Source organism: Delphinus delphis, chromosome 12, assembly GCF_949987515.2.
Source record: "Delphinus delphis chromosome 12, mDelDel1.2, whole genome shotgun sequence".
NCBI lineage: Eukaryota > Metazoa > Chordata > Mammalia > Artiodactyla > Delphinidae > Delphinus > Delphinus delphis.
In genome coordinates this window covers 77,245,877-77,268,294 of record NC_082694.2, presented here as the reverse complement: position 1 = coordinate 77,268,294, position 22,418 = coordinate 77,245,877, and the positions used below count along the sequence as shown (strand labels likewise).

General features: G+C 50.7%; 1 protein-coding gene across 1 annotated transcript in view; it reads left to right on the top strand.

The window, feature by feature from the left end:
* VSNL1 (visinin like 1) overlaps positions 1-22,418 on the top strand; it is a 95,863-nt gene that overhangs the window by 68,936 nt on the left and 4,509 nt on the right. Inside the window, exon 3 of the mRNA XM_060027068.1 lies at positions 21,032-21,247. Within this exon, the coding sequence (XP_059883051.1) occupies positions 21,032-21,247 (216 nt within the window). The remainder of the gene's footprint in view (positions 1-21,031; positions 21,248-22,418) is intronic.

The window sequence follows — 22,418 nt, the reverse complement described above, 5'->3', positions numbered from 1 at the left end:
CACCCTCCCCCAGGCTGGGTTTTCAGACTGTTCTTAGGTCCCATGATGATCAGGGCGATTAAGTGACAGGCTCAGAGCCAGACAGATCTAGGATCCAATCCCAGAGCTTCAGCTACCAGGCCCTGGGCAGGTCACCAAACCCTCGGCTCTGTCCCTGTTATATGGGGCGACATCACCCACCTCCAGGGTCAATGAGAAGATGCAATGAGACGCTTACATAAAGCACCTGCCCTAGGAGGTGGGCTCAAATTAGCAACCCTTCTCCTCTTGTCTCAGAAAAGGCCGCCTGGGTCACCCCTGCTGAGATCTAGGCTGGGACAGTTCTCCAGAGAAAGACAAATTTATTCTTTAATTTATTTAGAATTCTCTAAATTCCTTCCCTATGTATGCCCTTCCAAGTCCAGCAGTATTGACTTACCTGGTAGTGGATTACAGCTACCCCTGGGAATTCCAACCCAGAGTCTCTCTTGGGTTGTTCCGAGAGCTCAGTGCCTCCACTCCAAGCTTCAAGGCCTGGAGCTCTGTGAGAAAGGGAGCTGTCTGTTCACACTCCAGGAGCCTGATCCGTTGGGCAGGCGTAAATAAGCACAAATGGACGCTCTTAGTTCTTGGATAGGAAGATGGCAGTATTGCAGAGATGCCAGCTCTCCCTAAATGAATGTAGCAGCTCAAAGCAAATCCCAATCAAAATCTCATTGGGTTTCGCTTTGTTTTGTTGTTTTGAAACTTGACCTAATTATTTTGAAGTTCCGCTGGAAGAATATATTTTCAAAATAATCCCAAATAGAAGAGTAAAGGGAATGGTTGCCACATATTAAAATTTATTATAAGCTTGCAAATAATTCAGGCAGTATGCTGTTGACAGAGGAATAGATTGCCTGACAGCCAAAGAAACAGAATAATAATTGCAAACATATGCCCCAGGATATGGGGAAAATGTGGCATTTCAAACAGGGAAAAATGGACTGTTCATTAAATCATATGACAGTTGTCTACTCATTACATTCACAAATGTGACTGTTCAAGGGTAACTGAGAGAGAGAAAGAGAGAATTAGAAAAAAATGTGAAGGAATAGTTTAAACCTTAGTGGGGGGAAGGCCTTTCAAAGGATGACCCCCAAGGGACTTCCCTGGCAGAGGAGGTGACCCTTGAGCTGAGTGACAAAGGCCTAATGGGAAGCAGCAAGGAGTGAGAGAGAAAAGGGATACTCCTGGCAGTGAGAGACGAATTCTAAAGAACGCTTTGGGAGGAATTTCCAGTGGATCATACAGGCATGGAGTGCCCAAGGGGTGGGCTGGTAAATGAGGCTGGAGAGATTTGCAGAACCCAGGTCCACAAGGGTCTGTGTGACTGAGCTAAGCGGGGTGACTTTGTTCCTGGGGCTGTGGGAGCCTGTGGTGGCGAGGACATCAAAAAAGCTTTCAGTAGAGACCTGAAAGGGTTAGATTTGCTTGTGGATTAGCTCGTTCCAACAGCAGGGCGGAGGCAAGACTCAGGGCCGGCTTCGTGGGTGTGCGGCCAGCACAGCGGCTCAGGACTCCACGCTCAGAAGGGCCCGCGCTCGGTTTAATGCTTAATCGTTGTTGAGCAAGGGGCCAGCATTTTCACTGTTCTCTGGGTCCCACAAATTATGTAAAAGGTCCTGCCAAGACCAGAGGCCAGCTTTGTGTTGCAGTGGAACAGAAGAGAAGGCAGTCCAGGCTTCTGTCTCTCCCTCCCGCAGCCGTTGTATTTAAGGGTCTTCTCAACACAGTGTACATGGCAGGAGCAACAAATAAAATGGCAGTGAGTGGTCTTGCCTGGGAAGATGCCATGCGGTGCAGAAGTGGGAGAACTGAGTCCAAGGCACACACTTACTGTGGCCCCCCTTCTCCTGTCCCTACACCCTCATTTCACGTCTGTGTGGAAATCGGGATCAGCCTATAGCAAGAATGAGGTTCTCAGTAGGAGCTGGGAGAGGAGGGAAGACAGGTATTTTTGTGTATTTTTGGGGGGGGAGCACAACTACCAAAGAAGAGAAAACTTGTCACCTCCCTGCTCTCCCGTCGCTTAGCTCCCACCCCCTACCTTCCCACCTCCCTCAACCCGTGCTTCCCTGCTGCTCCCGTGTTGTGCTGGGGTCCTGCTGCAGGGAATGAGTCCCAAAGGCAGCGTGCTGGTGGGCAGCTGGGCCTGAGTGTGTGGGAAGCTCACCACCCCCATCCCCAGCTCCTTTAAACACACACGCACACGCACACACACACGTGGCTCTGGGAACATGAGGGTTTGTTTTTGTCACCATGAGGGTTTCCTTCCACACATCTCAGCGTGCACCAGCAGCTTAGCAACAGGCCGTTGGGCAGAGCTGGGAATTAAATGCCTCTCTGGCTGCTGCAACCGCAGGTACCCCAGTGGGAGGAGAAGGGTCCTGGGGAGGGACTTGAGCTGAGGGCAGGGGTGTGCGGCCGCCAAAAGGACGCCCCCGAGACGGTACAGTCAGGGCACTGGTGCTGGGCCAGGAATCTCAGGGACCTGCCGGGAATGATGCCCCAGAAAATAGAATGCTGACAGAAAGCCATGGGCAGCGCGGAAGCTGCGGGGATGGCTGATAACAAGTGGCAGGCGAAATGTAAAAATTCATGAATATCTGCCTTTATGGGATTTGCCTTGGCAGGATGATCTGGGTTCGGGTCATCATTCTGGCCACCCTAAACGATTCCACGCTGGTTTGTGGCTCTTGTCTTTGGAGCTTAAGGTCAAAATCTCTCCCCTAGGAGTCCTGCCTCTGGTATAGCAGCGGGGCAAAAGGGATCAGCCCCAGGGCTCTGCAGGTAGATTTCCTAGGTTCACACCTCCACTCTGCCATTTCCTGTGTGACCTTGAGAAAGTTACTTAACCTCTCTGTGCCTCAGCTTCCTCACCTATGGGCGGACCGTTGTGAGAATTAAGGTAAAACAGGTAAGAGGACTTAATGTCTAGCTCACGAGTGTGAATCAGCGTGTGGTCGATTACACTTCTCTGGGATGATAAAGGTACTTCTGGTCAGAGATGGCACAACCCGTCATGTCGACTCCAACACACAGACATCCACCAGCCTAAGGGCAGAAGGAAGACTTGTAAGCTACCTTTTTATCTTTTCTCTAGTGTCTTCCATGTACCTGGCACTGAACAAAATGCTTTATGTAAGCTAGTGCGTTAACCACCGCTGGAATTGGTGTTTTCACACCTGAAATGAAGCACCCTCCTCAAGGCCATACAGCCACTTCGCAGGTAGAGCCAGGGTTTGACGTGGTCACTACGGTTTCAGAGCTCCACTCATTCCTCTAAGCCAAGCTGTCTCCCCTACTGCTTCTCAGAGAAGGAAAAAAAAATTACTAATCTCTCCCGGGGGGTCAGGATGTGCTGAAGAGAGCTCCTCCCTAGAGCGACAGTTCAGAAACACTGTGCAAAGCCAGTGGCTTTACACCATAGCGCTCCTTGTGCATGTACGTGGGATGGGGAAGTACGAGTCAGGATTTTGGAGAAAGGAGAGATGTGACCAAGGTATGAAGGCATTAGACGGCTGGATCTGGAATAAAGCTCCACACATCAGCAGGAGGCCCAGGCCAGCTGGCCAAGAAGCCTGGGGTGTCTGAGGGCGGGAAGAAAACCAAGTGACTGGGCCTGAGAGGTCACAGCCTTTTCCCAGAGGCTCACGGCTTTGCTGGTTAACACACAAACCCCTGCTTCCCTGACCAAGTGGACACTTATGCTATGACATATACATATTCCCAAAGTTCATTATACTTCTAGAACTTAGGTAATTAAAACACATTCTTTTGCAGCATACCCACTGTCCAGAGCTACAGCGTTCTGTACGGTAGCCATGAGCCACCAGCACTCAGAATATGGCCGGTGAGAATTGAGATGTGCTCCAAGTATACGACATGCACACCGATTTCAAAGACTCAGTCCAAAGCAATGCCAAATACTTCATTAATAACTTTAATATTGATTACATATTAAAATGATATAATTTGATGTGGTTTGAATATAGTGGGTTAGCTTAAATGTTATTAGAATAAATGTCACCTTTTTAACCTTTTTTAATAAGATATTATTTTTTAATATAGTCATTTCACATGACCTATGTGGCTTGCATTTGTGGCTCACAATATCTTTCTGTCGGACAAGGCTCCTCTCAGAGGTACTCGTAAGTGGCCCTGCATTTGGAGCGCGCTTTAGCAGTCATGAAGCACCTGCTCTTCTTTATGCTAGAATCACACAAAGTCAGACCCGGAAGGAGGAGCCTTAAGCCATTGGGTTCAGTCTCCCGATTTACAGGCAGAGAAACTGAGGCACTGGGAGCAGAAATGATCCTGGTGGTCCAGGGTCATCTGTAGACCCTCTGCTCCGACCCCGGCCCCGCTTCCTATACCCACACCTAGGGCTGCTAGGTGGTGCGTCTTTTTCAGCGCCTCGTGCCCTGCGTGGACGCCCCCCCGCTCTCCTCCCTTCCCCTCCTCTCCCCTCCAGTCCAGGGAAGGCCTGGAGGTCTCTCCTCCGGAGACTCTGTGTCTTTATTCACGAGCCTGGTGGAGGGGAGCACAGGGAACCTGTCTGAAGGCTGCTCTCTGCTCTCCCTCCAGCCTCCTGCCCTCACTCCCCCCTCGGCAGGATCACCCAGGCTGACTCAGCTGCCTCACTGCGCATCTCCCCACACCGGCCCTTGCTTTCTGTTTCCCACACCACCTCCCGCAGGCTGCCCCCAGCACCCCGCAAATGCACACGCACCTCCTTACCTCCTGCTACCTTGAGAAGCCTCCCAGGCCCCACTCGCTGCAGCGTGCCTCCTCTCACCTCTCCAGGCCTGCCTGGGCCTCCTCCTTCAAATCCCAGATGCCCGGAGTTACATCCTTGCTTCTTGAAGTGAGGTCTGTGGACAAACAGCTTCTGCACCGTGAGCGTGCGTGTTAGTTGTACAGACCCCGCGGTCCCCTCCCAAACCTGCTGAGTCAGGATCTGCTTTTTTTTTTTTTTTGGCCGTGCCCCACGGCTTGTGGAATCTTAGCTCCCTGACCAGGGATCAAACCTGTGCCCCTGCAGTGGAGGCTCGGAGCCCTAACCACTGGACTGCCAGGGAATTCTGAGAATGCATTTTAACAAGACCGCCAGAAGATGCGCTTGCACAGCAGCCAAGCTCTGCCACAGAAGTGACAGCAGGGCACGTGTCAGGTCAGCACCATGCCCGCTGCAGCGCCTGGCACAGCGCTAAGCTGGCAGCTGATACTCTGAGCGCAGAAGGGACCACTGTGTTGGCTCCTCATGGCTCTGGCCGAAGCCCACAGTCCCTGAGCGATCTCTGAGCGACTTGGCCCGTTGGGAGCTTCGGAAGGTCTGCTGACCTCACCTGCCCACCTTCTCTGCTGCGTCTGTCTGACTAGAACGGATGCACATGGTCTCCTGTTGGTACATGGTGAGGGTTAGAGACAGAATCGGGGTTTTGCCTTTTTCGGTGTCTGTGTTCCTGTGTTAAGTTAGATCAGAGGCATGTAGCTTGGTGGCTAAGAGTGTAACCGCTAGAGCAAAATGAGTTCAAATTCTGCCACTAAGTATGTGATCTTGGGCAAAGTAATATCGTATCTCTGTGCCCCTGTTTACTCATCTCTGTAATGGGCTAGCAGTGGTACCTACGTCAGAGGGTTGTGAGAGGATTACATGGGGAAACGTTGGCAGTGTGCTTAAACATGCCTGGCACGTAGGAGGTGCTGTAAAAGTGTTGTTAATTAAATCAGCATCTTTTGTGCAGATTTAGAATTACAGGAGTTGATAGGCCCTCTCGGGCCGATAGAGAGCTAATTCCCTCATCCTACACAAGAGGAAACAGGCCCGGGTTGCTCAGACCCTTTCCCAACATCAGACAGCCAATAAGTGGCACAGTGGAACTTGGACTCTGACCCTTGTCTGCTCTGGGGTCACGGCCTGCAGGACATGGTTAGAAAGCAGAGTGGCTGCAGGTCTGGCACCGGAGCCCAAGTTGCCTACCCTTCTGAGGCTCCTGCCCTTTGTCCTCATCGGGGTAGGAGGATTCTATCTGTGACGCCTTCTGGCAAATTCTCCAGAGACTTCCCCTGTGTCCTGAGGTCCAATCTCTAAATTGATCCTTCTAGGCAACTGAGTCAAGAATCAGATGGCATTTGCTGGGGTTACTCCTCAGGGAGAGGAAATCAAGGAGTCTGAGTTTGGGAAGAGAGACTGCAGAGGTAGGCTCCGCCCCGGGGAACTGTGTCCAAGGCTGGCTCTCCTCCGTGTCCGAGGCCCTGCAGAGAGGATGAGAAATGGTGGGGGTCTGATGCCCGGGATTGGCCGCTCTTTTGTGTGGGTTTTATGTTCCTGCTCTGTGTCCCCCTGAGTTCTGACTCTTGGTGCCTCTCTTGACCCTCCTCAAATAAACCCTCATCCTTCCCCCAGCAGGTTCTAGACTCCAGGTTGTAGTAAATAGGACCTCTTCCTGGAATCAGCAACATCTGGAAATAGGCATCTGGGAGTTCTCTGCAGGAATCTACTGTGATGGTCTGTTCTGCTCTTTCCATTCCTCTGCTCAGGGGCTGGCTGGGGAGACGGGATACACTGTTGCCCTGGGGGCCGAGAGAGGGCCCGAACTCCTCAGAATTCTTCCTGTTACAAAAATTCTTTGCCTCATGTCAATTACTGGTTTTGAGCACATTTGCCCTCTGGTTAAATTGGGTTCTGTATGGGCTTGAAGGTAATCAAAAGAAGTTATAAATACACCAGGATTCATCCTACACATCCAGCAAGGCGGGATGAGTGCCCCCATCCCTGGCTGGCTGTGCACTCCCTTGGCTGCCTCTACTGCTAATTAACTTTGGGGGTGCCTCTGGGTCTGCCTCCCTAACCAGACTGAAATCCCCGATCACAGTTTATGCTTTTCTGCATCCCTCTCAGCATCTAGCCCAGCACTGGTCACACCGTGGGTGCACGTAGAGGGTGATTATTGACTAATAAACCAGTGAGGATACAATGAAGAGCAAAGCATAGGATTTCCCTTAAAGAAGAGGCAGTTTTGAGTTTTCTCATGGTGAGAATTCTAAAGGGAGGGAGACCTGAAAATGAGTGAGGAGTCTGGATTTCTACTGCCTGTGTCTTGTTTTCCATAGAAAGAGAACAGAACTTCTCTGGGAGTTTATGACCTTCTTGGGACAATATGCATGTAGAGTGACCTGTCGAGGACATAAATGGAAATTGCTTCCCCTGACCCATGGGGCAAAACCCCTTCTCTAGAAATGTAGTTCAGGACTAATTTTCTTCTCAAGTAGATGCAGTTATACAAGAACCATGAGCTAATAGTGGTTGTCTCACAATAAAGACTGCAGTCCCGAGGGACCCGTGACTGTAGAAAATGGATATTGTCACCCAGAGGACCAGAGAAGGGGCAGCTCTGAGAAGTGACCTCAGGATCTGGGTGACCCCACGGGGGTGGGGTAAGGTGGCTGTGTCTTTAACCTCCTTCCAGAGAGCCCACATGTGGAAGGCGGTTCATATTTTGGGCTGCATCTACCTTTTTTTTTTTTTGGCACGCGGGCCTCTCACTGTTGTGGCCTCTCCCGTTGCGGAGCACAGGCTCCGGACGCGCAGGCTCAGCGGCCATGGCTCACGGGCCCAGCCGCTCCGCGGCATGTGGGATCTTCCCGGACCGGGGCACGAACCCGTGTCCCCTGCATCAGCAGGCGGACTCTCAACCACTGCGCCACCAGGGAAGCCCTGCATCTACCTTTGATTTTACATCTGCTTGAGGGCAGGGACCGGATCTTGTATTTTACTCGTTGCCCCTCCTCACCCTCCTCTCCCCTCCCCCCCCAACAGAGCTCAGCATAGAGCCTGGCACTAACCTGGCTTCTGGGAGTATCTGTTGAATGAATACTTTGGCAGAAAACAGTTTTTGGGTTCGTCGTTTCTAATTAAGGGGAAATCTCTCTCTCCTTTTCCCGTCCATGTGACCGAGTGCATGTACTGCTCTGGGGATGATTCACGCCCTCATGAATCACCGGCTGAAGCAGTGATGGGAATGACAAGCTTTAAGGCCAAATGGAGAGCCTTCTTCAGCATGGCTGACTTAAGACAACCTCCAGAACACATGTCAAGCCTTTTACTGGTCTTTGGGTAGATTTGCTGCTGTCTCCTCAGGCTTGAAAAAGACCTGCTGTGCTGAGGCACGTGTTCATCCCACACCTCCTGTGTGCCTGGCCCTGTACTAGGCACCAGGGATCACAGCGCTGGGCAACACCAGGCCATTCCCTGCCTCTATTTAGCTTATAATCCACAAGCCATGCCAGGAACATTTCTTCACAATGATGATAAACGTTACCAAGGGCGAGACTTGGTGACCTGCACGTGTGTAATGGGGGGTTCCAACCTCAGCTCAGAGAAGGCGTTCTGAACGTGAAGATTGAAGCAGGGTCTAAAGAAGGAACAGGCATTAGCTGGGCTGGGGCAGAAAAGGAGCTTTCCAGACAAAGAGAAGAACATGGCAAAGGTCCCACAGCTGTGGTAGAGAGTCCAGCAAGGTCCCAGGTGGTGAAAGAAGCCCGGAGGGCAGAGGAGTGGACCCGAAACTGGACACGGAGACTTGGGGATAATTTTGTTTCTTGTCCTGAGAACAATTAGATGCTATTGGCAGTTATGGGAAGTGGACATGAGCCAACTTGGGTGTGAAAAGTTCCCTCTGGACTTGTGCGGCCTCGTGGGCATGATGAACCTAAAGCCAAAATCAGATACCAAGTTAATCGTCAAGGACACCCGCTTGACCGGTAGCCCTGGGCGTGTGTGCTGAGACCCCACCGCTAACCGCCGGCTCACCCAGGTGCCACCTGCCAGCATCAGGGGATGGGATGCACCTCGGCAGCCTCGAGGGGAAAACGGAGGGGAGGAAGCAGGCTCCGACCCCCGGGGGCCCAGCTCCTTGCAGCCTCAGAGGGCTTCCACATGTGCCGTCCCCACTGCATCTCACGGCAATTCTATGTGATAGGTATCAAGTAGTATTGCCATGGTTTGTGGATGAGGAAACTGAGGCTCAGATGGGTTAACTGACTTATTTAATATCACAGAACGAGACAGAACTTGGTTCACCTCTCACTTCTGCCTCTCGTGAGCCCGAGGTGGGTCCTGCTTTGTCTCAAGGACACCACACTCCTGCAGCCCTGGGGGGAAGACAGAGTATCGGCACCGAACTGAGCCACAGCCAAGGTCCGGGAGGCTGACTGCAGTCCTCAGACTCGGGCTTGGTTGGTACTTCTCCCTCCACAGCGGCACCTGCCCCAGAGCTAGGGGCCCCACCCCCCTGGCCCAGCCTTTCCTGCTGCCTGGAGATGAGGGGATGCTCCCTAGGAGGGGCAGGTGTTTGCCTCCTTTGTCCCTAATAGTGGGTGCCTGCTCCCTGTGGGCCTGTCGTGAGCTGGCCCAGCCTTGATGACAAAGACTGAGGCTCCTGTGATCACAGTGCAGAGCAGCAAGAACACGTGGGGAGAAAGAAGCAGAGGGATGGGTGCGACGGGCAGAGCCTTTCCAGATCCTGGTGCAGGAGGCGGATTGCAGCTCCATCTCGGTGCTGAAGGCCAGGCAGACTTGGCAGGTGCAGGAGAGGCAGTGTCTGCAGACCGAGCTGGGTTTGGTCCCAGCCCACCCACCCCACTTAGTGGTATGACCTTATGCCAGTTACGTAACGCAGAACGATGGCCCTCAAGTCCTAAACGTGTTGAAGGACCCGCTGAGGCAGCGCATGAAAAGGACCTGCCTAGGGCCTCGCTCCCTGATAGGCTCTCATGAAACGATAACAACTATTCTAGTAGCAGGGCCTGGAAAGGCGGGACTGAGCCAGGCTACCCAGAGGAGGCCTCTAGCTAATTCCAGCAGAGGTGAGGGGAGGTGACCTTGGAAGCAGAGTAGCGATATTTCAGGGGTGCAATAGAGAAGACTCTGTCACCGAGTCCAAGCTCATACTGCTCACTGCGCCACAGGCCAACTCATCGAGAGACGAGTTGTTGGACAAGGAATAGTGACTTTATTCGGAAAGCCAGCAGACCGAGAAGGTGCTGGACTAGTGTCCCAAAGAACCACTTTGTTCCGTGTGGATGCTTAGTTTCCTTTCTAGAACAAAGAAGGGAAGATGAGGAAGTAAAGTAAAAAAGGTGGTAAGTTGTTGCAAATATTTCCTGGTTGCAGCCAGACCAGACTCCAGAGGGGATGCGTTAATGTCTTCTTTCCTGCATCCAATCACAGGTGGGCCTGGTCAGGATGTTTCCTGTGAGCTTAAACAAAGGTATTTTAGCTTAATGCTCAGGCAAAGGGAGGCAGGGGTCCTGGAGGTGGGCCATTCTGTTACTTTAAGCCATAGGCAACATCCCTTTAATGATTAACTTGAAACAAAAGCAATAGAATAGAAAGGTTAAAGTAAAAGAAACAGACCCAGTGTGGAGCCAGATTTGTTCTTCCCTATGACCACTCCACCCTTGGGGAGGGGAGTCTGTTGGTGGGTTCCTAAGCCAGACAATATAGCCTTCTGACATTTGAGAACAAAGGAAAACAGAATTGACCTGAGTGAGGACATTGGAAAAGGGGCTGTGTCTTGTCAGGGATTGGACGGCAGACCTCTCCACGACAGTGAGCAGCAGAGAGGTCTTCTGTCCTTTGATCCCATCATGAGCCCTATTTCAGGCAGACTAATGGGCAGAAACCTATTCTGAGGTCCGAGGGCTGCCCAGCATCAGCTGGGAGCTGGAGAGAGACCGTCCTCCTTGGCGGTCTTGCAGCTACTCCCTCCTGACACCGCCACGTCAGCCGTCACAGTGGGGCAAGGCCATGCTTGTGAAAACTCCCCCAACCTGAAGGTTGGGCAGAGAACTTCTAGGGGACCTGCATTCTCCATCAAATTGAGGTAGGCATCAGTGACACTGGGAGAGCGGAAGGATTCATGGGAAATGTTACAATGTTTTCTCGGAACTTAGTACAACTTCTAGAAGGATGAACTATACGCAGCAAGATGGTGCAGAGGGATGGAGTGGGGGATGGAAGCACAGTGTTTTGAGGCCATTTCTTAATGCAGCCACCTGTGCTGCACTGCGGGTGGAGGGCCTGGGGGTACAGACGCATATTCAGCGTGAGGTGTCTGGGGTCATTCACCATCTCTTAAGGAAACAAACCTTTTAATATTCAAACTGGATAGATTATTGCAAAGATGGAAACGTGGGGCTTTGGTTCACTATCTGTAAGGAAAACCTCTGCTGTGGCTTTGGAACAGGCAGGTTAATTTGTGGAAATTCTCCTATTGCCTCCCTGGGGAGAGACACAAGTACACGAGCATTTCCTGGGGTTTTCCTCTCCTGCACATTTGTCAGTTCCTAGTAAGGATGTGGAATACAGGGGGATACAGTGTAGGCTTGTGTAATCCCAGAAAGTTTCAGACTCTGAGACCTTTCCTAAACTATGATGAAGAGCAATGAATGATCAGTCGCCTGAATATTAGGTGGGGGAAGGGGACCACACACACTAAATTTTTGTTAAATTTCAAACTCATAAGATCATCTTCATTACTCCTGTTTGTGGCTCTATACACTTGTATCGTAGTGTAATTTTATACTTACGTAGTTGATTGATTAGTGTCTATTTCCCCCCCATCCTTAACATTCTTTGCATTTTTCCTATTTTATTCAGCACCTAACACAGTGCTTGACACATAGTAACTGCTCAATAAAAGTTCGTTGAGTTAAAAGAATGAATGAATCATGAAAAAGATCCCTCAGTGGCATTTTAGTAATTTCCATGTAGTACATCATCCCGCCAGGAGGTGGCCACAAATACACACAGCCAAGGATTTCAAGCATTAGAGGCGATGGAAGCTGAGAATTACATAATGCAGCAAATTTGTTTGTTTCATCAGACGTGAACTTAGGTTTATTTCCTCAGCTAATACTTGATTAATAGAAACAGAAAGATGTAGCAGAAATGACCAGACAGATCTGCGTTCAAATCCTGCCTCTCCCATAGCCAGCCAGTCACCATGAGCAAAAGCCTTGACCTTTCAAGCTTGTTTCCTTGTCCACAACAAGGAACTTACGATGGCAAGTTTTGTTATAAGGATTAAATGAAATAGCACACGTTAGAAGTATTAGAAGTGAGTTCATTCCAGTGCTGCGTGAAAATCATGAAAGTATTCCAACAAATGACGAGGCCGACGAACATTTTTCACTTTCTACCTTCTGTTTTGTATTCAGTGGTCCTTCAGCGTCCATGGGTATTGGTTCCAGGACCTCCACCAATACCAAAATCTCAGATGCTCAAATCCCTTATATAAACTGGCCTAGTACAGTCAGCCCTCCATAGCTACGGGTTCCACATCCACGGATCAAATTTCAAATTTCAATCTGCAATGGGTTGAATCCACAGATGTGGATACACTGAGCCAACTCCATAGAGCGTGAACAGTTCTTACTACTACTCTTACTACTTACTCCTCTGCAAAATGGCAACAGATTGACACAGTGGGAGGAGAACTTAAGAGTTTGCTGGACCTTTCTGAGTCCACGTTTCCTTGACCATGAAATGGAGCTGCGGATAACTGCTTGGCAGGAATATTGTGGAAGCTAATGACATAGCATAGATCATACTAGTCAATACAGAAGCCCCCTTGCCACGATTGGTTACTGAAAGTATGAATAATATGTAGGGACTTCCTTGTGGTCCAGTGGTTAAGACTCTGTGCTTCCACTGCAGGGGTTGCAGGTTCGATCCCTGGTTGGGGAACTAAGATTCTGCATGCTGTGCAGTGCGGCCAAAAATAAATAAATAAATAAATTAGTTTTTTAAAAAAGAAAGTGATACGTAAGTTAAATGACATTAAAATATTCAGCTCTTCAGGTACTCTAGTAACATTTCAGGGGTTACTTCCCCACTGTCCTCAATGCTCTGTCTTTTTTTCTATTTTATTCCCGGCACCTGACACAGTGGTTGACACGTATGGCCAGTGGCTGTCATTTTGGACAGTGTGGCTTATAGAATATTGCCATCATTGCAAGAAGTTCTATTGAACAGAGCTGGCTAGGTTATAACAAATGTCCACTTGGCGGTAACAGTTTTTAGCAGCAGTGTTTGGTCGCCTGGTTACCTTCCAGCTGACACTGACAAGGTAGTAGGCAGCACCTGCTGTTTGCAGGACCTGTGCTATGTGTTGTGAATACAAGGGTGAGCAAATAGGTTTGTGTTCCGGGGATTCACAGTTCAATAATAGATACTAAATAAATAATCCCTTAAATAAATAGGTATGACAGATGGTGTTAAACGTCTGTCCTAAAAACCTGCTTCTCTGTTACTAAGTAAAAGAAAAGGCAACCAAACCATCCCCTTGGGTTGCCTTGAGGATTTTAGGAGATGCTGAAGGTGTAACTGATCTCAAGACTATGCAGTACTTCCTTAGGAAGGACTGTTGCCGAGTCCAAGCTCACACTGCTCGCCACACAACAGGCCAGCAAATCTAGAGATGAGTTGTTAAGGCAAGGAATAGTGACTTAATTTGGAAAGCCAGCAGATGGAGAACATGGCGGACTGGCGTCCCAAAGAACCATCTTCCCCAAGTTAGAACTCAGCCTTCTTTTATACTAAAAGGGGAGGGGTGTGGTTGGTTGTCCCAAACTTCTTGGTGTCAGAATCCTTTGTTTTGGCAGCTGTCCAGGTAGGTCAGGTCAGGTCGTGATGTTCCTGAAAACTTCCAAGAAGACCAATGTTATTCTCTGTTCTGCAACTTTTTATCTTTATATGAATGGGAAAGTGTTACACCCTTAAAGGTCAGAGCCTTGAGAAGGCGTGTTCTGTATATTTCAGGCTATATGCAACATTCTTAACTTTTAGCAAAAGCAACAGAATACAAAAGTTAAAGTAAAAGAAACAGATCCAATATGGAGTCAGATTTGTTCTTCCCTATTACGGGACAGCCTCATAAAGAAATTAGTTCACTCCTTCATACTCATTATCGAGTACCTTCTATGTGTGGTTAGGCAGGGAACAAAATAGCATAGCAGCCAGGGCTCTCTTCCCATGGAGTTCACATTTCTCATGGAGAAAGAAAGACAGTGAATAAGTAATTAAAATATGTTGTATGGTAGTCAGCTTTTTGGAGAAAAATAAAGCAGTGAAGGGGGATAGAGAATTCTGGGGATGGGAAAATTGACACTGTAATGAGGACTTTTAAACTATGTTTCCTTACCGTTCAGCTGTAGTGAAAACCCTTCTGTTCCCTCACAGGAGCATGAATGGGTTTAGTTAACACAGCATTCCCATTTCACAGATGAAAGTGAGCTGCTAAAAGAAGTGACACAACAACAAATACAAAGACACAATGACAAACACAAGACCACAGACCCCGTACTCATCGGGAATTTCTGGAGCTTCTCCCTGAGAGGCTCCAGGCAAAGAGCTGTGGGGCAGCAGAGATGAGCCAACTGCCTCTGTTCACACAGAACTCACAGGCCAGGAGGGACACAGGCAGGACCAGAACTTACTATGGTCTAAGGCAGAGGGTTTGGAAACAGTCATCTAGAAATAAGTGATACACAAACCAAGCAGAGGGAGAGATTCCGTCCAGCCACGAAGGTTGCATGGAGTTGGAGCATTTGAGCTGGATGTAAAGCAACGGTGGGATTTCTTGATGGGCCAAAGTGAGATGGGTGAGAGAGGGAAGGCTATGAAGTATGACAGCCAAGAGCAGGTTTGGTGACACCTGGGAAGATAGCTGAGGCTCAGGGGCGTAAAGCAGAGGAACAAAACAAGAGAGACATGCCTGCAGGTTGGGGCAATCACGAAGCGCCACACATACAGCAGGTGAGAAGTTTGAATTCAGCGTCTGCCGAAAGAGCCTCCAAGGGCTGAGCTCAAAAGCAGAGGGAAGCGGGACGTGCAATGTTTAAGGCACGTACCATCGGGTCAGGTATGGAAGCCCTTGAGTCGCAAACAGAGGAGCTTGCACTTGATTCCACTGAGGGTTCACGTGAAGAGAAATGACACAGTCAGAGCCACACTGCAGGAAGGTCAGTGTGGCCTGGGTATCGGACCTGGAGGAGACCGGAGGCGGGAGGAGTTGGGAGACTGTGGTCAGAATCAACGGGGGGCGTGCAGGCTCTGGCCGAGGCAGAAGGGACAGCAGGGCTTACCTCTGTGGATCCTCCCACTGGAAAGTGGGCGGGAAGAGGGGATGTGGAGAGAAGTAGAGGAAGTCTCGAGCCGCTGGGCCCTTGCTGCAGGGGACTCACTGAATGAGAGATGAACTCTGAGGCCACTTTCCTCAGCGGGGCCAGAGTGGGCGCAGGGAGCTTGCCCGTGACCCAGCTCTGCAGGCAGACGACCCCCACCGTCAGGCTGTGCCTGACTGGGTTCTGCTGAGAGTCTGAGTGGAGGGTCCTGGAAACCTCTCCCTCCCCCCCCTCCAGGAAGAGGAGGCAGGGGTGCAGCCCTGCTTTGCCCCAGCTCCCCACGACTGATGGCAGGTACACCTGGCAGCCCTCATTTCCAGGCATCCTGGGGAGGGGGAGTCAACAGGAAAGAAACATGTGCAGCCCAGAAGAATTATCTCAGAAACTTCTAGAAGTCAGTCCAGGGAATGCCATGGGACAAGGGCACCCTTGTCCTGCTTGTCAGCCAGCAGGAGGAGGCCGGCATACATACCAGCCCTCTGCCACGCCAGACCTCCCCTGCAAATCTGCTGAGAAGCCCTGTCCCTAGATCCCAACTAGAAAGCCTCGTTCCACTTCCTCTCTCGAGATGGGGCAGCAGGGCTGTGGGTTACTTGTTCTCTACTAGTCTTGGCCCGAATGTGGGCTTGAGCACGACAGAACCAGGAGACCTCACGGGGTTGGCCTTTTCTCAACTCCTTTGTCCTCGTTTCCAAGGTTCTCATCTTCAGAGGAACCTTCCACTGCAGGCTTTGCCGGTTTTCTGCAAGCAAAGGCTCTTTCACTTGGTTAACAAAGATTGTGCAGAGAACACGGAGTTGAGCGAAGCAAGGAATGTATGGTCCAGCAGAGGAAAGCCGCATGTACAAAGATAACTCGGATGCCAGGAGAGAGGTGTTGACATCAGGCTGCGTTTGCAGAGAAGGGCCCCGCAGGAGGTGGCATCCAGGCTTCACTTCAGATGATGGGGAGGAGATAGAACTGAGCAGTAGGCGAGGGTCCGACAGGCAAAGGGCACCGTGTGGGCAAAGACAGAGACAGGAAAGCACAGGGCACTTATGATCCGCGGGTAATTCCATCTGCCTTCCACAAACAGGCGATCCTGCCCCAGTTAGAAACAGGGCAGGGGGACTCCCCCGGTGGTCCAGTGGTTAAGAATCCGCCTTCCAATGCAGGGGACGCCGGTTCGATCCCTGGTCGGGGAACTAAGATCCCACATGCCGCGGGGCAACTAAGCCGGCGCAACTAAGTCACAACTAGAGAGCCCACATGCTGCAATGAAAGATCCCTCATGCCGCAGTGGAGATCCCGCGTGCCACAACTAAGACCTGACACAGCCAAATATATAAATAAATATTTAAAAAAAAGAAAAGAAAGAAAATGCCTATACTTAGGCAGAATTTGGAAAAGAAAAAAAAAGAAACAGGACAGGCCCCTAAAATTCACTTGTGAGTTGGTTTTCAGCACCAGGGTGACATTTTCCTACGGACATCATGCTACACCTTGTAGCTGGGTCCTGGTCCCACCCGAGGCCAGCAGCCTCTAGAACCCGTTCCCTCAGAGCGTAACCAGAGCACAGGATTGTGTCTGTGGTAGGACGGGGACACATCACTGTGTGGCCTCGGGGTCAGGGTCTCACGAGCAGGGCCAAAATTCACCCGGGACAGAGGGTCTACTTTCTGACCCCACCTTCTGCTATTAGGCTCTGAGCCCCCCAAGTGTCAGAGCAAAAGAGCTGTGGGCTGCACAGGGGCAAGGACAGGACCTGAGAAAGCAGGCTGTAGGGAGTCCTGGGAAGACTGCCTCCAGGGCACTGGCCCAGCCACCCATCACCCCCAGCCAGGGAGCCTGGGGGACTGGCCAGCTCCCTGACAGCCCCAGAATTAAGCCTAGGGCTCTGCTGGCCAGAACCTGGAGCAGACGCTGCTCCACTCCCAAACCCTGCCCTTCAAAGAGGAGCCTTCTCTTGGACACCCTCAGGAGGACAGGCTGCCCCACAGGTGCCAAACCCCAAAGGATTTCTCCAGGAACCATACCACACAGTTTCTGGGGTCAGAAGGGTTCCTGGCTTGGGGCCTGGATTCACATCAGCGGGCATTAATTGACCATTTGCAGCTGCTTCCCAGATGAAGATTTCTTTTCCTTTTAATGGAAATATAGGATACACTTGATATAACATTTTTGACCAAAAGTAGAGAAACTCTGTGTGTGTGTATACATAGGCATAAAAGAGAGGCTGGAAATTTTTTGAAGACTAGCTATGTTAGATTATCTAATATAGTTTCTGAAAATTTTCATAACTAAATTAATTTTCTTTCAAATAAGTTGCTATGAGCTGAATGTTTGTGTGTCCCCAAAATCCATATGTTGAAACTTAATACCCAAAATGATGGTATTAGGAGGTAGGGCCTTTGGGAGGTGCTTAGAATCATGAGGGTGGAGCCCTCATGAATGAGATTAGTGCCCTTATAAAAGAAACCCCACAGAGTGCCCTTGCCCCTTCCACCATGTGAGGACACAGCAAGAAGCCGACAGTCTGCAAGGAAGAAGAGGGCCCTCACCAGTACCCGACCATGCTGGCACCCTGATCTTGGACTTCTAGCCTCCAGAACTATAAGAAATAAATGTCTGTTGTTTATTAGCTACCCAGTCTATGATAGTTTTTTATAGCAGCCTGAACTACAAAGATGTAAGTGAAATATATATAATTATATATATTAAAAATTTTCAACCTCACCATTCTTTTTTTCTATTATATTAAAAGGTTTAGATTATTAAGACCACCAAAAATTATTTCCACACCAATATTTAATGCAGGAGCTGAAGCAAAATACATTGAATTTTAAAAATAAAACAAAACACCCCGCAAGCAACAATACCCCCAAAATTCTTGTACTTCTCAGGCACTATTTTCCTCCAAGAGAAGTGAATATGAGTTCAAGACCCTGATTTCTTCCTACAGAGATTGAAGGGAGTAAGGCTTCATTTTTCTGTGATGATCCATCCAGAGTTGAATTATTTCATCAAAAGAAGGATCATTCCCCTGATTAGAAAAACTTAAAGTACTCGGAACATGATAGGATGAATTTTCTAAAGGAAATAACCCCTCCAGGTATCTGAGGGCTCTTGATCACACACTCAATTCTTCCAAAGTAAACATGTTGGCTACAAAAGTCAGTAAATAGACCTTCGGCAAGGCACAATGTAACTTTTATAGCTCAAAATTTACAATCGATTTTTTTCTCAAGGCCTTCCTGATCTAAATTAATTTTTAATATACTGACCTAAGGTGCCCAGTTATTTTTAGGTAAAACTGTCAGCCCTTAACTTAAAAGTCTGCTGTGAGGTAGGAGATGGGTAAAGGATTACATCGCCAGACACCTACATGGATGGAGAAAAATTATACCCAGTGGCCTCATGTCATTGCGTGTAGAAAGGCTGATGGATAAACATCCCTAAGGAGACTTGGGAATCCACCAGGGGGCTCACTCTGCTCTGTTCTTGGGCTATTTCACAGGTACCAGCTCTGCCCAAGACCACTGAACGTGAAGCAGGTGACACAGCAGCAAACAGCACACCCCTAGAGAGAGGTGAAGACCACTCAGGCGCAGGGCACATATGATATTGAGAGAGAATAAGAAATACATATTTGGTCTTACCCCCCGGTTCCTGACACAAAAGCTTCTAAGACTCTTGGAATCTCTGGAGTGATAACAGTGTCTTTTGTATGTTAATGAGATAACTGGTGGCTGGAGGACCCCTAGCTTCAGGACTGGGGCAGGGTTGGGAGGGGGTCTGGTCCCAGAAAGACGACGGCAGATCAGAGAATTGGAACTTTGAGCTCCAGCCCCGACCTCCGGGGAGGAGATTGAGTTCAATCACCAATGGCCAATGATTGAATCAATTATGCCTACATAATGAAACTACAATAAAAACCCTCAAACTACGGGGCTGGGGGAGCTTCCAGGCTGGTGAACGCATCCAAGGGCTGGGAGGGCGGTACAACCAGAGAGGGCACGGAAGCTCCACACACCCTCATGCCCACACCTTGCTCTATGCATCTCCTCCGTTGGGTTGTAACCTTATAACAAACTGGTAGTAGTAAATAAAGTGCCTTCCTGAATTTAGTAGTAAATAAGGAGTCGTTCTAGCCAATTATCCAATCTGAGGAGGGGCTGTGGGAATCCTCCAACTTCGTCGCAGGCCTCTCAGAGGAACAGGTGGCAACCTGGGACTTGTGACTGCTGTTGAAGGTGGGCGCAGTCTTGTGGGACTGAACCCTTACCCTCTGGGGTCTGTAACTCCAGCAGGGTCAGAATTGAATTGAACTGTAGGACACCCAGCTGGTGTCCGGCCAGTTGGAAAACTGGTTGTTGTGAGGGAGAAAAATAAAACAAACCTAAAAAACCCACACACATTTGGTGTCCTGAGAGTTACGAGGAAAGGACAGTTCAGAGTACGTGAAGCTCGTAGTCACAGAATAAGCTCTTTGATTAGAAGAGCCTGTCAGATTTTTACTTTCTGAGATTAATAAAATGATTCGTGCAGTTTCAAGCCACTAAGTTCTGGGGTGGTTTCTCCCGCAGCAACAGCAGGCAGAACAGATCCTGGCATCTGGAAGTGGGAGCTACTGAAATACAAGCCGACGTCAGCTCCTCCCTGGAACACTTGCCTTGTCCTTGGCCCGCCTGTATTGGCTCCTGACATGAAATGTTTATTTTGCTTCTGGAGGGAAATTTTCTGTTGTCCGGTGTGCTTCTCAATGTAGGAGGAGTGGGCAGCCGAGCTCAGCAAGCCCCAGGTCAGGATGTACAGCGAGAACGAGGACACAGCCCAGAGGGGGCACGATGCTGGCCGTCTGTGTGTGGCCAGCCAGGCCCGCTTAGCAAGTGGTAACACCTACGCAGGAACAGAAGCACCAGTGGCATACTCAGGAATCTGCTTTGGATTTTGTATTTGCGGGATTTATTCGTCCAGAAACAATACACACCTTCTCTGCTTTAAAACACCACGTGGTGTGCTTTGGTTTGGTTTGGGGGATAGGGTGAGGGTTATTCTCTGGTTTCCTGTGCTCCACCTGGAAAATGTCCTTTAGCTTTGCTGGGGCAGAAGGTCAGGTATCAGACCGGGATCCCTGCTGTGTGTCACCGGCCCAGACGCGCGTCTGGGGCCGGGGCCACGGCCTCGGGCTCTGTGTTCTCACCACCTGTGGGGTCTGTCCCCCCACTCCCCTTCCTGTGCCCATCCTCGGTCTCCTACAGTTCCCCATCGGCTCTGAGAAGTCACCTCTTGATGCCTCTCAGAAATAAGCCCAGTCATGTTCTATTTTTAGTGGCTCTTAAATGATCTGCCAAAAAAAAAAAGTGCCTGTAAGAAGGAGGCAAACCCCGGACCCTCACCCAGGGAGACTGTTGAGGGCTGGGGACGGGGGAGCTGCTGGCCGGAGGTCGGGGTCATGTCGCTCGGGCCCCGCGCACGGTGGACCTGGATTGTCACACCCGGAGGCACGTGGAAATCCAGGTAGCACCACCCCCTGCGGGAGAGAAGTCGGCTCCGAAGCCGCAGATGTGGAATCCTAGCGGCCCCAATCCAAGCCCCGCCAACCCAGAAGTGTCCCCAGCCTCACCCACAGGACAGAGCGAGGGGCCTGGGAGTGAGGACATCCGGGGCAGATGGCCTCCCTGGGCCAGCCCTTGGCCTTGAGCGCTGGGCCAAACCCTGTCCGGGCGGCTGGGAGAGCCTGGGCTGTGAGCAGAAAGCCAGCGAGCGGTGGTCTTTGAGTCGGGAGCCTGTGATTCGTCCCCTCCCGACACCTGACCTTGGGTGTTTTGCTCTGTAGTTCTTCCCGTATGGAGACGCCTCCAAGTTCGCCCAGCACGCCTTCCGAACCTTCGACAAGAACGGAGACGGCACCATCGATTTCCGAGAGTTCATCTGCGCCCTGTCCATCACCTCCAGGGGCAGCTTTGAGCAGAAGCTGAACTGGGCCTTCAACATGTACGACCTGGATGGCGACGGCAAGATCACCCGCGTGGAGATGCTGGAGATCATTGAGGTGAGGCAGCGGCCCCTGGGGTGTGGTCAGGACCGGGGCTGCTGTGGGCACGGCAGGCAGACCCCTGGGAAGAGGCTCCCTGGGGCACAGCCCTACGGCAGCTCCCTTCCACCCCCGTCCAGGAGCCCTGCCAGGCCTTGACTTCTCCGTCCCTGTTCCCTTGCTCCGTCGAGGCGCTGGGAAATGTCACAGGTCCAAGCTGCTGGGTCCTGGCTGTCAATCGCCATTTCAGCCATGCTCACAGTGTGACATCTCCCATAAACGTAAGCCTAGTGGGTGCGAAGGATGGTATCAGGACTCAGTTTCTCCAGCCCTTGTGTTAGCTCTGCCCTTCTGGACGCCGCCCTCTGACTCAGACCAGCTCCCTCCACTGCCCATTCCTCCAACGGCACAAGATCCTGCCCGCGGCCCCCAGGTTCCCATCATTCCATGGGAACAGGCATCTTTCTCAGTTGCCTGTGCAGACGTCCCAGGACCCCCTGCCCACTGCCCTGACCTTAATCTTCCACACTCCTCCCTACACACCGTGCTCGAGATGCCTGGGCTTTCCTGGTTTTCCCAGAACACAGCCTCACGTGAGGGCCTTGATGTCCTCTCTCTCTGCCCAGGGCCCTTCCCCGGGCCCCTCACTCCACTCAGGGCTCTGCCCTCATCTCACCTCCCGGCAGGGCTTCCTCCCTGCGTTCCCCTCCCCGAAGAGTGCCCGTGCCCCACCCCAGGGCTATCTAACCTCTTACCATCATGATTTTTTGTCACAGCATTTATCACTGCCCCCAATAACCTCACATGGTAGAACGCAAGCACTGTCAAGAGAGGACTCTCCTCACTCGCTGCTGTATCCCTAGAACCTAGAACAGTCCTGGAGCCTGGTGGGCACTCAATTACTGATGAATGAATCAGTGCCTTTTCACTGACCGACTGTCTCAGCGTGTGTGTCCACCTCTGCACCGACCAGTGTGACCCAAGGGGGGAAATGCACCACTTGCCACAGGCCAAAGCCAAGTGTCCCATCCTGGAGCTGGCGTGAGGCCCCGTCCAGACCACAGAGCTGAGATCGGGGAGGGTGGATCCCCACATGAAAACTGGGGGCTGATGGGAAGAAACAGTAGCCAAAACCCAAGTGACCAAATCCCCAGATGACCACCATGCTACACTCACTCTCCTCCCCTGG